The sequence below is a fragment of the Lagenorhynchus albirostris genome, chromosome 5 (assembly GCF_949774975.1).
Source record: "Lagenorhynchus albirostris chromosome 5, mLagAlb1.1, whole genome shotgun sequence".
NCBI classification, from domain to species: domain Eukaryota; kingdom Metazoa; phylum Chordata; class Mammalia; order Artiodactyla; family Delphinidae; genus Lagenorhynchus; species Lagenorhynchus albirostris.
This window is the reverse complement of record NC_083099.1, coordinates 77,053,981-77,070,899: the sequence shown is the minus strand read 5'-3', so window position 1 is coordinate 77,070,899 and position 16,919 is coordinate 77,053,981. Positions and strand designations below refer to the sequence as shown.

The following is a 16,919-nucleotide window of genomic DNA, read 5'->3' as shown; positions in this document are numbered from 1 at the left end:
ATTCTAAAACAGTGTGAGGTAAATCTTAACTTTAAAATAATTTCCTGAATGATTGTTCTTATAAAATATACTTTTAGCTGTTTTGCCTTAGTGAAATAATTTTAAATTCTAATAATAATGCAAAAATATGTTGAGCTCTTGCTTTGTGCTAAGCTCTTTGCTTTCCTTGTACCATTAAATCCTCAAAGAAAGCCCCACACTAATCCTATTATTATCACCATTTTTCACTGAGGCCCAGACAGTTCTTACAGCCAGTCAGTGACTTGAACCCAGGCGACTCCAGAACCAGTGCTCTTGCCTATAGATAGACACACCTCTGTTACCTTTCTCAGAACACCTAAAAGTAGTTTTTAGAGTTGCCTCATGGTGGAGCAGTGTCACCCAGGTGACCTTTTAACTTGAGAAAAATAAACAAATTCATGCTTTAAAAAAGAAAATCAAAAAACCAATTTCCTTCATATTGACAGGCATGAAACTGCATGCTTTCCAAATATGCTGAGCAGAGTGATAATAATGTTTTTCCCACAGTAAAAACTAAGTGATTACATTTTACCATATAACATGCTCTATCTCCAATTGTCAGGATATTTTTTCATCTCCGTCGGATCGGACCTCAAAGGCTACTACTACATGGTTTGTTGCCTTTTCCTCCAGGCCATGGGTACTTAGGGAATCACAGCGTTCAGCCAGATAGAGATAATCTTGATATGGAGCATTTAAAATAGGAAATCAGGGAATTCCCTGGTGGTCCAGTGGTTAGGACTCCACGCTTCCACTGCAGGGGGCACGGATTCGATCCCTGGTCGGGAAACTAGCATCCTGCAAGTCACGTGGCATGACCTAAAAAAAAAGATAAAATAGGAAATCAGAGGAAGTCTGAAGAAACTAGAGACTATTTTCCTTCAGTGTTTTGTTTTGAAAACCTTCAGACTTACAGAAAAGTTGAGAAACTGGTACACCTAGAATCACCAATTGTTAACATTTTGCAGCACTTTATCTCATTCTCTCTTTGTATGTTTGTGTGTATAGTGTGTATATTTGTTGTTTATAATGTAAGTTGCAGATAAAATGAATGTATAAAGTTGTTTTTCTTATTAAACTTTTTATTTTGAGATAATTAAACTCATGTGGAGTCATAAGAGAGCGCCTGTATAATGTTTACCTGCTTCCCCGCAATGTTCCATCTTGCAAAGCTATAATACAGTATCACAACAGGATATGGATATTGATGCAGTTAAGATGTATAACAGTCCTATCACCATAAAGGCTCCTCATGTTGCCTTTTATAGTTCCCTGCTGCCCTAACCCCTCCTTAATCTCTGGCAACAACTAGTGTGTTCTCCATTAATATAATTTTCTCATTTTGAGTATGTTATATGAATGGAATCATATAGTATGTAACCTTTTGTGATTGGCTTTTTTTTTTTTTTTTTTTTTGCGGTACGCGGGCGCCTCACTGCTGTGGCCTCTCCCGTTGCGGAGCACAGGCTCCGGATGCGCAGGCTCAACGGCCATGGCTCACGGGCCCAGCCGCTCCGCGGCATGTGGGATCCTCCCAGATCGGGGCACGAACCCGTGTCCCCTGCATCGGCAGGCGGACTCTCAACCACTGCGCCACCAGGGAAGCCCGTGTGATTGGCATTTTTTACTCAGCATAATTCTCTGGAGATTTATCCAAGTTGTTGGATGTATCAATTGTTTGTTCCTTTTTATTGCTGAATTATATTCCATGGTATGGCTGTACCACAGTTTGATCAGTCACTCATTTGAAAGACATCTGAGTTGTTTCTAGTTTTTGGCTGTTATAAATAAAGCTGCTATAAACCTTCATGTACAGGCTTTTGTGTGAACAAAAAAGTCTTCATTTCTCTGAGATAAATGCCCAGGAGTGCAGTTGCTGGGTCATGTGGTAGTACATAGTAGTTGCATGCTTATTAAAAGACAAACTGTTTTCCAGAATAGTGTACGATTTTACATTCCCACCAGCATTGTGTGAGTGATCCAGTTTTTCTGCATCCTTATTGGCATTTGGTGTCGTCTCTATTTTTTATTAATACTTTATCCATTCTGATAGATGTGTAATGATATCTCATTGTGGTTTTAATTTGCAGTTTCCTAGTGGCTAATGATGTTGAAAATAATTTTATGTGCTTATTTGTCATCTTTGTATCATCTTGGGTGAAATGTCTATTCATGTCTTTTGCCTATTTTCTAATGAGATTGTTTGTCTTAAACTGTTGAGTTTGAGAGTTCTTTATATATTCCAGATATTAGTCCTTTGTCAGATACGTAGTTTGCAAATATCTTCTCCCAGTCTTAGCTTGTCTTTTCATCCTCTTAACAGAGTCTTCTGCAGATCAAGCATTTAAAATTTTTATGAAGTTTAATTTTTCACTTTTCCCTTTTTTTTTTCTGTACTGAATTGCTTTTACATTAAAAAAAAATCAGTTGGGCATGTTTATGTGGATCTTTTTCTGGGCTGTGTATCTGTTCCATTGATCTATATGTCTGTCCCTCTGCCAGTACCATATAGTTTTGATTACTTCAGCTATTTAATAAGTCTTAAATTCAATTTTCTTAATAGTTACAGAGATATTCAAATAATGTTTTATAATGGGTGAATTATGGTGGTTTGTGTTTTATGAAGAAGTGGTCCATTTCACTTAGGTTATCAAATTTGTGTGTCGAATGGTTATAGTATTCCCTTACTATCCTTTTGATGTCCGTAGGCTGTGTAGTGATATTTCCTGTTTCAGTCCTCATATTGATCGTTTGTATCTTCTCTTTTTCTTTATCGGTCTTTCTTGTTAATTTCATTGATCTTTTCACAGAGCCTGCTCTTTGTTTTATTGTTTTTTTTCCTATTTCTTTCCTCATGCTTGCTTTGTCTATTTGGCTCTTTTTCTAGGTTCTTGAGATGGGAGCTTAGATGATTTGATTTGAGAATTTTCTCTTTTGTAATGTATACATTTAGTGTTACAGATTTCCCTCTTAGCACTTCATTAGCTGTGTTCCATAAATTTTGAGGTGTTGTATTTTCATTTTCATTTAATTCAGTGTATTTAAAAAAATTTTCCCTGGGATTTCCTCTTTGGCCTATGGATTATTTAGAATTGTGTTGCTTAGTTTCCAAGTGTTTGGATATTTTCTGGTTTTCTTTCCATTATTGATTTCTAGTTTGATTCCATTGTAGTTTGAGAACATATTCTGTGTGATTTCAGTTATTTTACATTTGTTGAGGTTTGTTCTGTGGCGCAGAATATGGTCTGTCTTGGTATATGTTCCTTGGGCACTTGAACAGAATGTGTATTCTGCTGTTTTTGAGTGGGTGTTCTATAAATTTTGATTAGGTTCTGTTGGTTGATGGCGTTGTTCAGTTTTTATGTATCCTTGCTGATTTTCTGGCTAGTTCTATCAATTGTTGAGAGAGGAATATTGAATTTTTCAACTGTAATTGTGAATTTCTCATTTGAGTTCTATCAGTTTTTGCAGTTCTGTTGTTTGGTTCATACACATTTAGGATTGCTGTATCTTCTTGGTTGATTGATCCATTTATCATTTTTTTAACATCTTTATTGCAGTATAATTGCTTTACAATGGTGTGTTAGTTTCTGTTTTATACAAAATGACTCAGCTATATATATACATATATCCCCAGATCTGCTCTCTCTTGCGTCTCCCTCCCTTCCTCCCTATCCCACCCCTCTAGGTGGTCACAAAGCACCAAGCTGATCTCCCTGTACTATGCAGTTGCTTCCTACTAGCTATCTGTTTTACATTTGGTAGTGTATATATGTCCATGACACTCTCTCACTTAGTCCCAGCTTACCCTTCCCCCGCCCCGTGTCCTCAAGTCCATTCTCTGTGTCTGCATCTTTATTCCTGTCCTGCCCCTAGGTTCTTCATAACCATTGTTTTTTGATTCCATATATATGTGTTAGCATACAGTATTTGTTTTTCTCTTTCTGACTCACTTCACTCTGTATGACAGACTCTAGGTCCATCCACCTCACTAAAAATAACTCACTTTCGTTTCTTTTTATGGCTGAGTAATATTCCATTGTATATATGTGCTACATCTTCTTTATCCATTCATCTCTTGATGGACATTTAGGTTTCTTTCATGTCCTGGCTATTGTAAGTAGTGCTGCAATGAACATTGTGGTACATATATATCTTTTTGAATTATGGCTTTGAATTATGGCCCAGTAGTGGGATTGCTGGGTCATACGATAGTTCTATTTTTAGTTTTTTAAGGAACCTCCATACTGTTCTCCATAGTGGCTGTATCAATTTACATTCCCACCCACAGTGCAAGAGGGTTCCCTTTTCTCCACACCCTTTCCAGCATTTATTATTTCTAGATTTTTTGATGCTGCCCATTATGACCGGTGTGAGATGATACCTCATTGTGGTTTTGATTTAAATTTCTCTAATGATTAGTGCTGTTGAGCATCTTTTCATGTGTTTGTTGGCAGTCTGTATGTCTTCTTTGGAGAAATGCTTATTTAGGTCTTCTGCCCATTTTTGGATTGGGTTGTTTGTTTTTTTGATATTGAGCTGCATGAGCTGCTTGTAAATTTTGGAGATTAATCCTTTGTCAGTTGCTTCATTTGCAAATATTTTCTCCCATTCTGAGGGTTGTCTTTTGGTCTTGTTTATGGTTTCCTTTGCTGTGCAAAAGCTTTGAAGTTTCATTAGGTCCCATTTGTTTATTTTTGTTTTTATTTCCATTTCTCTGGGAGGTGGGTCAAAAAGGATCTTGCTGTGATTTATGTCATAGAGTGTTCTGCCTGTGTTTTCCTCTAAGAGTTTTATAGTGTCTGGCCTTACATTTAGGTCTTTAATCCATTTTGAGTTTATCTTTGTGTATGGTGTTAGGGAGTGTTCTAATCTCATACTTTTACGTGTAGCTGTCCAGTTTTCCCAGCACCACTTATTGAAGAGACTGTCTTTTCTCCATTGTATATTCTTGCTTCCTTTATCAAAAATAAGGTGTCCATATGTGCGTAGCTTTATCTCTGTGCTTTCTGTCCTGTTCCATTGATCTATATTTCTGTTTTTGTGCCAGTACCGTACTGTCTTGATTACTGTAGCTTTGTACTATAGTCTGAAGTCCAGGAGCCTGATTCCTACAGCTCCGTTTTTTGTTCTCAAGATTGCTTTGGCTATTCGGGGTCTTTTGTGTTTCCATACAAACTGTGAAATTTTTTGTTCTAGTTCTGTGAAAAATGCCATTGGTAGCTTGATAGGGATTGCATTGAATCTGTAGATTGCTTTGGGTAGTATAGTCATTTCGCAATGTTGATTCTTCCAATCCAAGAACGTGTTATATCTCTCCATCTGTTTGTATCATCTTTAATTTCTTTCATCAGTGTCTTATAGTTTTCTGCATACAAGTCTTTTGTCTCCTTAGGTAGGTTTATCCCTAGGTATTTTATTCTTTTTGTTGCAGTGGTAAATGGGAGTGTTACCTTAATTCTTCTTTCAGATTTTTCATCATTAGTGTATAGGAATGCAAGAGATATCTGTGCATTAATTTTGTATCCTGCTGCTTTACCAAATTCATTGATTAGCTCTAGTAGTTTTCTGGGAGCATCTTTAGGATTCTCTATGTATAGTATCATGTCATCTGCAAACAGTGACAGCTTTGCTTCTTCTTTTCTGATTTGGATTCCTTTTATTTTTTTTTCTTCTCTGATTGTTGTGGCTAAAACTTTTTGTTTTGTTTTGTTTTGTGGTACACGGACCTCTCACTGTTGTGGCCTCTCCCGTTGCGGAGCACAGGCTCCGGACGCGCAGGCTCAGCGGCCATGGCTCATGGGCCCAGCCACTCCACGGCATATGGGATCTTCCCGGACCGGGGCACGAACCCGTGTCCCCTGCATTGGCAGGTGGACTCTCAACCACTGTGCCACCAGGGAAGCCCTTTTTTTTTTTTACATCTTTATCGGAGTATAACTAAAACTATGTTGAAGAATAGTGGTGAGAGTGCACAACCTTGTCTTGTTCCTGATCTTAGAGGAAATGGTTTCATGTTTTCACCATTGGGAACAATGTTGGCTATAGGTTTGTCATATATGGACTTTATTATGTTCAGGTAGGTTCCCTCTATGCTTACTTTCTGGAGGGTTTTTATCATAAACGGATGTTGAATTTTGTTGAAAGCTTTTTCTGCATCTATTGAGATGATCATATGGTTTTTATCCTTCAATTTGTTAATATGGTGTATCACATTGATTGATTTGCATATATTGAAGAATCCTTGCATTCCTGGAATAAACCCCACTTGATCATGGTGTATGATTCTTTTAATGTACTGTTGGATTCTGTTTGCTAGTATTTTGTTGAGGATTTTTGCATCTGTGTTCATCAGTGATATTGGCCTGTACTTTTCTTTCTTTGTGACATCTTTGTCTGGTTTTGGTATCAGGGTGATGGTGCCCTCGTAGAATGAGTTTGAGAGTGTTCCTCCCTCTGCTATATTTTGGAAGAGTTTGAGAAGGATAGGTGTTAGCTCTTCTCTAAATGTTTGATAGAATTCACCTGTGAAGCCTCTGGTCCTGGGCTTTTGTTTGTTTGAAGATTTTTAATCACAGTCTCAATTTCAGTGCTTGTGATTGGTCTGTTTATATTTTCTATTTCTTCCTCATTCAGTCTCGGAAGGTTGTGCTTTTCTAAAAATGTGTCCATTTCTTCCAGGTTGTCCATTTTATTGGCATATAGTTGCTTGTAGTAATCTCTCATGATCTTTTGTATTTCTGCAGTGTCAGTTGTTACTTCTCCTTTTTCATTTCTAATTCTATTGATTTGAGTCTTCTCCCGTTTTTGTTTTTGTTTTTGTTTTTTTGCGGTATGCGGGCCTCTCACCGTTGTGGCCTCTCCCGCTGCAGAGCACAGGCTACGGACGCGCAGGCTCAGTGGCCATGACTCACGGGCCTAGCCGCCCCGCGGCATGTGGGATCTTCCCGGACCAGGGCATGAACCCGCGTCCCCTGCATCGGCAGACAGACTCTCAACCACTGCGCCACCAGGGAAGCCCCCTCCCTTTTTTTCTTGATGAGTCTGACTAATGGTTTATCAATTAATGTTTATCTTCTCAAGGAACCAGCTTTTAGTTTTATTGATCTTTGCTATTGTTTACTTCATTTCTTTTTCATTTATTTCTGATCGAGTTAATCTTTATGATTTCTTTCCTTCTGCTAACTTCGGGGGTTTTTTTGTTCTTCTTTCTCTGATTGCTTTAGGTGTAAGTTTAGGTTGTTTATTTGAGATGTTTCTTGTTTTTTGAGGTAGGATTGTATTGCTATAAACTTCCCTGTTAGAACTGCTTTTGCTACATCCCGTAGGTTTTGGGTCATCGTGTTTTCATTGTCATTTGTTGCTAGGTATTTTTGATTTCCTCTTTGATTTCTTCAGTGATCTCTTGGTTATTTAGTAGTGTATTGTTTAGCCTCCTTGTATTTGTATTTTCTACAGATTTTTTCCTGTGATTGATATCTAGTCTCATAGCATTGTGGTCGGAAAAGATACATGATACTATTTCAATTTTCTTAAATTTACCAAGGCTTGATTTTTGACCCAAGATATGATCTATCCTGGAGAATGTTCCATGAGCACTTGAGAAGAAAGTGTATTCTGTTGTTTTTGGATGAAATGTCCTATAAATATCAGTTACGTCTCTCTTGTTTAATGTATCATTTAAAGCTTGTGTTTCCTTATTTTCGTTTTGGATGATCTGTCTGTTGGTGAAAGTGGGGTGTTAAAGTCCCCTACTATGATTGTGTTACTGTCGATTTCCCCTTTTATGGCTGTTAGCATTTGCCTTATGTATTGAGGTGCCCCTACGTTGGGTGCATAAATATTTACAATTGTTATATCTTCTTCTTGGATTGATCTCTTGACCATTATGTAGTATCCTTCTTGGTCTCTTGTAATAGTCTTTATTTTAAAGTCTATTTTGTCTGATATGAGAATTGCTACTCCAGCTTTCTTTTGATTTCCATTTGCATGGAATACCTTTTTCCATCCCCTCACTTTCAGTCTGTATGTGTCCCTAGGTCTGAAGTGGGTCTGTTGTAGAAAGCATATGTACGGGTTTTGTTTTTGTATCCATTCAACCAGTCTATGTGTTTTGGTGGGAGCATTTAATCCATTTACATTTAAGGTAGTTATCAATATATATGTTCCTATTACCATTTTCTTAATTGTTTTGGGTTTGTTATTATAGGTCTTTTCCTTCTCTTGTGTTTCCTGCCTAGAGAAGTTCCTTTAGCATTTGTGGTAAAGTTGGTTTGGTGGTGCTGAATTCTCTTAGCTTTTGCTTGTCTGTAAAGGTTTTAATTTCTCCGTTGAATCTGAATGAGATCCTTGCTGGATAGAGTAATCTTGGTTGTAGGTTTTTCCCTTTCATCACTGTAAATATGTCCTGCCACTCCCTTCTGGCTTGCAGAGTTTCTGCTGAAAGGTCAGCTCTTAACCTTATGGGGATTCCCTTGTATGTTATTTGTTGTTTATCCCTTGCTGCTTTTAATATTTTTCTTTGTATTTAATTTTTGATAGTTTGATTAATATGTGTCTTGGCATGTTTCTCCTTGGATTTATCCTGTATGGGACTCTCTGTGCTTCCTGGACTTGATGGACTATTTCCTTTCCCATGTTGGGGAAGTTTCCAACTATAATCTCTTCAAATATTTTCTCAGTCCTCTTGTTTTCCTCTTCTTCTTCTGGGACCCCTATAATTCAAATATTGGTACGTTTAATGTTGTCCCAGAGGTCTCTAAAACTGTCCTCAATTCTCATTCTTTTTTCTTTATTCTGCTCTGCAGTCATTATTTCCACTATTTTATCTTCCAGGTCACTTATCCGTTCTTCTGCTTCAGTTATTCTGCAAATTTAATCCACTGCTCCTGAGGCTGCTGGGAGAGATTTCCCTTTCTCTTCTTTGTTCACATATCTCCTGGGGTTCAGCTTTGGATTTGGCCCCGCCTCTGCATGTAGGTCACCTGAGGGTGTCTGTTCTTTGCTCAGACAGGACGGGGTTAAAGGAGCAGCTGATTAGGGGGCTCTGGCTCACTCAGGCCAGGGAGAGGGAGGGGTATGGAATGCAGGGCCAGCCTGCTGCAGTAGAGGCCAGCATGACGTTGCAACAGCCTGAGGCACACCATGTGTTCTCCCCGGGGAAGTTGTCCCTGGATCCTGGGACCCTGGCAGTGGTGGGCTGCACAGGCTCCCGGGAGGGGTGGTGTGGATGGTGACCTGTGCTTGCACACAGGCTTCTTGGTGGCGGCAGCAGCAGCCTTAGTGTCTCATGCCCATCTCTGGGGTCCACACTGATAGCCGCATCTCGCATCCGTCTCTGGAGCTCGTTTAGGCAGTGCTCTGACTCCCCTCTCCTCGCACACCCCAAAACAGTGGTCTCTTGACTCTTATGCAGTTCCAGACATTTTCCCGGACTCCCTCCCGGCTAGCTGTGGTGCACTAGCCCCCTTCAGGCTGTGTTCATGCAGCCAACCCCAGTCCTCTCCCTGGGCTCTGACTTCAGAAGCCCAAGCCTCAGCTCCCAGCCCCCACCCGTCCCGGTGGGTGAGCAGACAAGCCTCTCAGACTGGTGAGTGCTGGTCAGCACCGATCCTCTGTACGGGAATCTCTCTGCTTTGCCCTCTGCACCCCTGTTGCTGCACTCTTCTCCGTGGCTCTGAAGCTTCCCCCCCACCACCCCCTATCTCCGGGGGGTGAAGGGGCTTGCTAGTGTGTGGAAACTTTTCCTCCTTCACAGCTCCCTCCCATACGTGCAGGTCCTGTCCCTGTTCTTTTGTCTCTGTTTTTTCTTTTTTCTTTTGCCCTACCCAGGTACGTGGGGAGTTTCTTGCCTTTTGGGAGGTCTGAGGTCTTCTGCCAGCATTCAATAGGTGTTCTGTAGGAGTTGTTCCACATGTAGATGTATTTTTGATGTAGTTGTGGGGGGGAAGGTGATCTTCCCATCTTACTCCTCCACCATCTTGAAGGTCTCTCTCCGATCCATTTATCATTATATCCCTCTCTGTCCCTGGTTATTTTTACTTTCTTTGAAATATTTTTATTTATTTATTTATTTTAAGTTTTTATTTTTTGGTGGCGCCGTGCAGCACATGGGATCTTAGTTCCCTGACCAGGGATAGAGCCCGTGCCCCCTGCAGTGGAAGCCTGGAGTCTTAACCACTGGACCACCAGGGAAGTCCCAAAATATTTTTATATTTATCTAATAGTAAGATAGCTACTCCTGCTTGCCTTTGATTAATGTTTGCATGCTATATCTTTTTCCATCCCTTTACTTTTAACTTGCCTATGTCATTTGGATTGATTTTCTGGTAGACAACATGGAGTTCATTTATGTTTTTTAATATACCCTGCCAATCTCTATCTTTTAATTGCTATATTTAAGCCATTTATATTCAGTATAATTATTGATATGTTACAGCTTAAGTCTGCCATCTTATTTTTTGTTTTCAGTTTTTCATTTTTCTGTTTTCTTTTTCTTGTCTTCCTGTGGATTATTTGAACATTCTTTTAGAACTCCATTTTGGCTTATCTATAATGTTTTTGAGTATGTCTCTTTGTATAGCTTGAAATATTGCTCTAGGTATTGCATTTCATCTTCTTATCTCAGTTTTCTGGTGTTATCACTTTACCAGTTCAGGTGAAGCATAGGAACTGTACCACCCTTTATGTCCCTTTGTCCTCGTCTATTTACAATATAATTGTCTTAAATATTTCCTCTACATATATTTAGAACCACATCAGGCAGTGTTAACAATTTTTACTTCAACCATCAAACATTTTAGAAAGTTCTTAAAAAGGCAAGCCTATTACATTAACCTGTATTTTTGCTGAGTTCCTTTTCATTATTCCAAGGTTCCTTCTTCTGTTGTTTCCTTTCTATCTAGAGAGCTTCCTTTAGCCATTCTTTTAGAGTACACTTGTTGGTGATAAATTCTCTTAGTCTTCTCTCATGGCTTTATTTTCCCTTCATTCCTAAAGGATATTTTTGTTGAGTATAGGATTCTGGATTGACAGCTCTTTTCTTTCAGCACTTGAAAAATGTTGTTCCACTCTTACCTGAACTTTATGGTTTCTGATGAGAAATCCATTGCCCTGCTAATGCCAAGTGGAGGTCAATGTCCAGAGTCCCACTTGGTCTCCACTGACACCACAGGGTGGGAGTCAAAGTTCTGGCTTCCCACTTGCCTTCTCTGAAGCCCTGGAGTGTTAGAACATCTCCTTAGAGCATTATAGGCTCCCATATAGGCTTTGATGGGGTGGGTGTGGGTGGTCACAGTTTTTTTGTGGGTTGTTTTGTTTTGTTTTTGGTGGCTGGAGTAGAATAGTTATTATGTAAAAGTTCTCTGTCTTGGAAAGGTACCCCTCTCATGGTCTTTTGGCTAGAGAGAACAAGATTTTACTGAGTGTTTTTTTGTTTGTTTGTTTTGTTGATGTGCATCCATTGGTGTTTCTAGTTGCCAGCTTCTTCAGCTCCAAGTTTGGGATATATGAGGCAAAAAAAAAAGGTAGTTTACCACTGTGTCATTCCCTGGGTCTCAAGGTCCTTAGCCTATCTGCCTTCTTCTCTTCATCATCCAGAGTCATCTTTTGCTTGATATATAATGTCCAGGGTTTTTAGTTGTACTTAGTGGGAAGAATAGAGGAAAGTGCGTCAACTCCATGATCCCAGAAGCAGAAGTTCCTGCACAGTTGTTTTTAAAATAAGTTACAAACATCAAGATATTTCACCTCTAAAAACTTGAACATGTGTCTTTTGAGAACAAAGACATCGTTCTACGTAGCCATGATACCTTTATCACACCCAAGAAATTTAACATTGATACAGTATTATCTAATAGAGGATTCATATTCAGATTATGTTGTCTCCAAAATGTTCTCTATAGCTCTTTTCCTCTGATTCCAGATTATGCAAACCTATTTCTTAAACCTATTTCCCTTTTAAATAGGGAGTATATTGAAGATACATTGAGTGTAGCGCTCAGTGTATTAAAGATATTACACTGTCTTATCCGTAGTTGAAAAATCCCCTTTTCTACTCTCATATTTTACCCTGTGACCTGTTACAGCTTTATAGTAGAAGCATCTATTTCTTTTCCTGTAACCCTAATCGTCTTTCATTTTTATATTTTCAACAGTGTTATTTATTTGTCTACTACACCGGCTGGCGGAATGTCAAATCTTTTTTGACTTTTGGCTTAATCTGTCTATGCAACATGTATCTCTATGAACTGCGCAACCTCTGGCAGCTTTTCTTTCACGTGACTGTGGGAGCATTTGTTACACTCCAGATCTGGCTGAGGCAAGCCCAGGGCAAGGCTCCTGATTATGATGTCTGACACCATCCTTCAGACTTGTTGCCTTGGCTTCAGGGGAAAAAGGAGGGAGCATATCTTAACTACCACTGTGATGAAGAAACTGTTCACCACAAATGAGAAGCTCTGCTGTTTTTCTCTCCAGCTGTCCTTTTCGTTTTGAGTCAGCATGGCATGCCTATGAGCATGCCATACCTGCTACGCAAACTCCTCTCAGCAGAATGTTGGCCATGAGATTATCAATCAGAAGAAGATGAAGAGATCTCTCTCTGCAGGGCCATGGCAGTGGAAGAACAGTCAGATGCCATTGGAAGACTTGGCCAGCAGCCCTGAATCCTGGCTGGAGAGTTCAGTCAAAAACTATGTGTGGTACTTGCTCTGAGAACTAAGCAGGAGCTCTGCAACCTGGGTTTGCCTTTGTGAGGCATTAGTGTAGACCAAATAAAAAGATGCTGCAGTGAATTGGAAAGTTTATGTGTAAAACAAATTACTTGCTAAATATTAGATTTTGCACATTTATGGTACCATGAGTTTGTGAAGTCCAGATTGGTGTGGAATGGGTTCTTTTTCCTTTATATTTTTGCTTGAATCTTAACCCTGGAAATCACCCGATGTAGGAGAAGGCTCTGGTGAGCTCATCCCTGGAGCATTGCAAGTATTGAAAACACAGTGACACATGTTTCTTTCCTAGGCCATGTTTATACTTTCTTTTGAAATCACTTTTTAAAAATATTTGTTAGGCTATAGCCATTGTTTGCCAAACTTCAATCAGTTGAGTATTACATATGCTATTATTTACTTAATATTTATCTTTTAAATTTTAAAATATTTAAAAAAGAAACTAACCTCTATTCCAAGTAGAAAACCAGCATCAGTTTGCCATAAAAAAATGATAACTACAAAATAAATAAAAATAAAACAAAGATGTTATTAAATTCTAGCTGGATACTAATTCCTGCCAAGGCTCTGAATCCAAAAACCTGTTCTTTCTTTGTTGCAGTGAGAGAGATGTTACCCAGCACCAAAATGGAGCTCTGTCTGTGGAATTATCAGAAGTTTAAAAGAAAATTATAAAGGGAATGCCATTCTCACTGTGATTCAGCATTATTTAATTCTGTGTTGTGTATCACCTAAAATCATCTTGCATGCCACCAAGTGGCATGGGTCCTGCACTATGGAGACACTGAGCTGTTCTAAAAGAATCAGAAGGTGACTCTTCTCTCAGCACTTCTTATTATTCCTCTTATCATTTTATGGCTTTGAGGAGTTAAGCACCTACTGTCTTAGAGAACTTACTTGCTTTTTGATAACTTTATAAAGATTGTTTAAGCAGCTTTGAATTAATAATAGAGGAAGCATAGTTTGTTTCCATTAGCAAAATCTACAGCTCTTCTGGTTTCGAAGTCATCTTCATGAGTGATTTTCTTGAGAAAAGATTCCAATTAAGGAATTCATAAGGTACTGAAATTTGATATCCAGAAAAACAGTGGACCCATTACATATAATTCATGTTCTGGGTATACTAATTTTCCAGAAGAAATTGTCCAGAGAGGTAAAGTCACTGAACTGCACTGTTTCCAGAACCAGTATACATAGGTATGTCTACAATGAGAAATCTTGCTTAATTAGAACCTTTTTGCTACACTCTTCTTTCAGGAGAATGAGACAAAAGAAGACAGTAAGCTTAACGATTTCGGGGATTTATTTAATGCAAGAAACTCCAGTTCCCTCCAATTTTCTGCCTCTAACAAAACTGCACAGAAATTATGAATATTCTGAGAGATATCCCAAGGTACCACATGATCCTAAGTCATCAAAATAAAATTGATTTATGTTTGGCGTTTTGTAGTTACTGAGCCAGGAAAGTAAAGTGGTTCAATTTAGTAAGTTTTTTTTCTAAACTAATGGTTAAAGCAAGAAGAGTTTTCTTGTAAATAGTTGATTAACCAGGAGATTGGAGTATTCTGGTTCATTGTGATTTTGCTGTATATTGATATTTTATAGCTCTTTTACCAGTTTGGTTCTCCTAATTATTGAATTATAATATTTGGTATTTGGATACATTGAGCAAGGACACTTGAAAACTCACCAGCTATCTTTAAAGGCTTAATTTGTTTTTTGTTTTTGTTTTGCTTTTTCACCAGCTATTTTGGATAAGGGGATGTTTACATTTTAATGTAAAAAATGAAAACAGGTATAAATAATGTTTTATGTATAGAAATGCTTTCTTTCATTATTTGGTGCCTGCATCTCTCAGTGTTTATACAACTTCCCTGCCTCTATCATGTTGTTGCCAAAGAAACTGAATTTGGAAAGATAAATTTTTGCCATGAATGTAAAGAAGTTTTTAAGCTCGAGAGAGAATCACTTAGGCTTCTAATGTGTATGATGGTAATACGTTGTGTTTATATTGCAATTTTACTTCTAAGAGCAAGTCCGCATTTACCTACCTAATCATAATGGGTTTTGTAGTGTCGGGGAATAGTATTTGCTCTCCTATTAGGAAGGAGGACACTAAGGTAATCAGATGGTAATGACTTACTTAGGGTCAAGAGCAAAACACACAGTTTCTAATCTCGTAGCCCAGGGTTTTTCCACTAGAGTGGAAAGTAATGAAGATAACTAAGATTATATTCAGGGAATATGTCCTTGATAAAATTGAGGTACTGGAGACTTCTTAAAATAATGAGATTTAGCCAGCTACTGTCAAATCTAGGTGTATATTTTCTTCCTTAAGGTAATTCTGAAATACTGCTTTTGATTGAGGTATGCTATGAGGGCAAAGATACTCCTTTTATATCCTAAAAGTAATTGCAATAGTTGCTTGGTCTGTATTCGAAGTGTATTTGTACCTGGGCTCTTTCCCCAAAGAATTCGAAGCAGCATACCCAGAAAAGACATACCAAATAATGTTAACAAAATATGAACTTTAAGGGGGGAAAAGCAAGACCAATGAAACTGGAAGGAAGGGTGAACAAATTGCTGTTAGTATAAAATTTGATTCTTGAACTTCTTGGAAGTCAAGGCTAGAAGAAGGAAAGCAAGTTTTGCCTTGATCTATATTCCATAAGTCAAAGCATGTTTCTCAGAGGAGACGTCTTCCTGATGAATTCAGGTAAGAATGTTTGCTCTTGGGGGTCCTGTGAAATGCTAAAATGAACAAAATCCTCAATTGTTTTACACACATTTCTGTATTACGATTGTGCCTTGGATCCTCAACTTTGTACCAGCTTTCAAAGGCTTTCATTTCAAGGTTTTTTTTGTGTGGTTAGTAGAGGATTTTGTTCCCATGAGAATTCTGCTCCTAAGCTAAAGACAAGTATCTGTGTTAAAGCTTGAAAATCCATTCAAGACAAATGCCTTGAGACATGGAAAACCTTTACCCAATTTTATAATTTTGTAACTTACGTAAAATGAATCTGCTGTCCCTGGGTTAGCACATTTATTTGGTATTAAATATGGTCTTTTTCATAGTGGAATGCAGTCTGGAGAAACACATAGCTCCATATCTGTTGGGCTATGTCTGGAATCTCATTAGATTCCTGATTTGTCAAGGCTTCACAGTGACCAGCTTTGTCAGGTGAGTCTTTAACCCCCATGTCACAAAAGGGCTTCCTCCTGGGGTTAGCTACCTACCAAAAAGGCAGTCGCTTGGCCTTTATTCCAGAAGGTTTACTGAGTAACCCAAGGACCCACTCCAGGCTGTTGGATTTCCAAGAGACACAGCAAAGAGTGCGTGTGTGTGTGTGTGTGTGTCTTCACTTTTTGTTATTTTAACAGACTTTCTGTTCACTTTAAAAGTTAGAGCTATAATAGTGTATGTGGTAAAGGAACAAATAAATTATTTCAAAATCAGCCACCACTCAGGCCAAATTGAACACTAAGCTTTACCACACATTATGGGTCACTCTCAGGGCTGCATTCTTTGTCTGTGGTCAATTTGTATTTTTCTGCTTTATTATCTCTAAGGAAATGGAGTGTTTCTACCTAAAAATACTGTGGTAAAATCAAACCTGATTTTTGGTTTAAATTGGCTTTAGGAATAGCCAAGCCTAAAGTTAATGGAAGAAACCCCTCCAACTCCAAGGGTTATGAATGAATTGTGTATAGAAGCCATGTCAGCTGAGGATTTTACTCTTCTAGTCTTACTGATTAGGATTAGAGGTGTCTGCTCATCTTCATCAATGTTCTAAGACTGCTGTTGAATGCTGGCAGCCTTCTGTTTGAGCACTGAGCTTTTCAAAGAGAAGTGGTATCTGTGGCTGCCACTCTTGTAACATCTCTTCCTTGGGTGGCCAACCTTTCTAGGTTTCTTCATCCAGCAGATGAAATCACAGTGTTGCAGCACTGCATGGTTGGAAGCCACATGGCTTGTATCCTCCTTGCTTGTTTACAGTGAGTGGCATTGACACGTGTGCACACGTTTTCTTCTGTATTGGTGGTGCTGGTGTGTAATGAATAGTCTAAGCACAGTGGAGTCTGTAGGAAACTCAAGGAGAGAACAGGCTTCATTCTCAGAGTTCTTGAAACCAGTAGCGTAGCCTTATGAATTCTTCCTGATGTTTT

At 38.6% G+C, this 16,919-nt stretch overlaps 1 protein-coding gene across 2 annotated transcripts in view; it reads left to right on the top strand.

Annotated features, from left to right (window-relative positions):
- The window catches only part of SEC22A (SEC22 homolog A, vesicle trafficking protein), an 86,452-nt gene extending 71,878 nt beyond the window's left edge, over positions 1 to 14,574 (top strand). For both annotated transcript variants that reach the window (XM_060150463.1, XM_060150462.1), the window contains one exon: positions 12,177 to 14,574. In XM_060150463.1, coding sequence (XP_060006446.1) covers positions 12,177 to 12,377 — 201 coding nt within the window. In that variant the 3' untranslated portion in view covers positions 12,378 to 14,574. The remainder of the gene's footprint in view (positions 1 to 12,176) is intronic.
- The last annotated feature ends 2,345 nt before the right edge of the window (positions 14,575 to 16,919 follow it).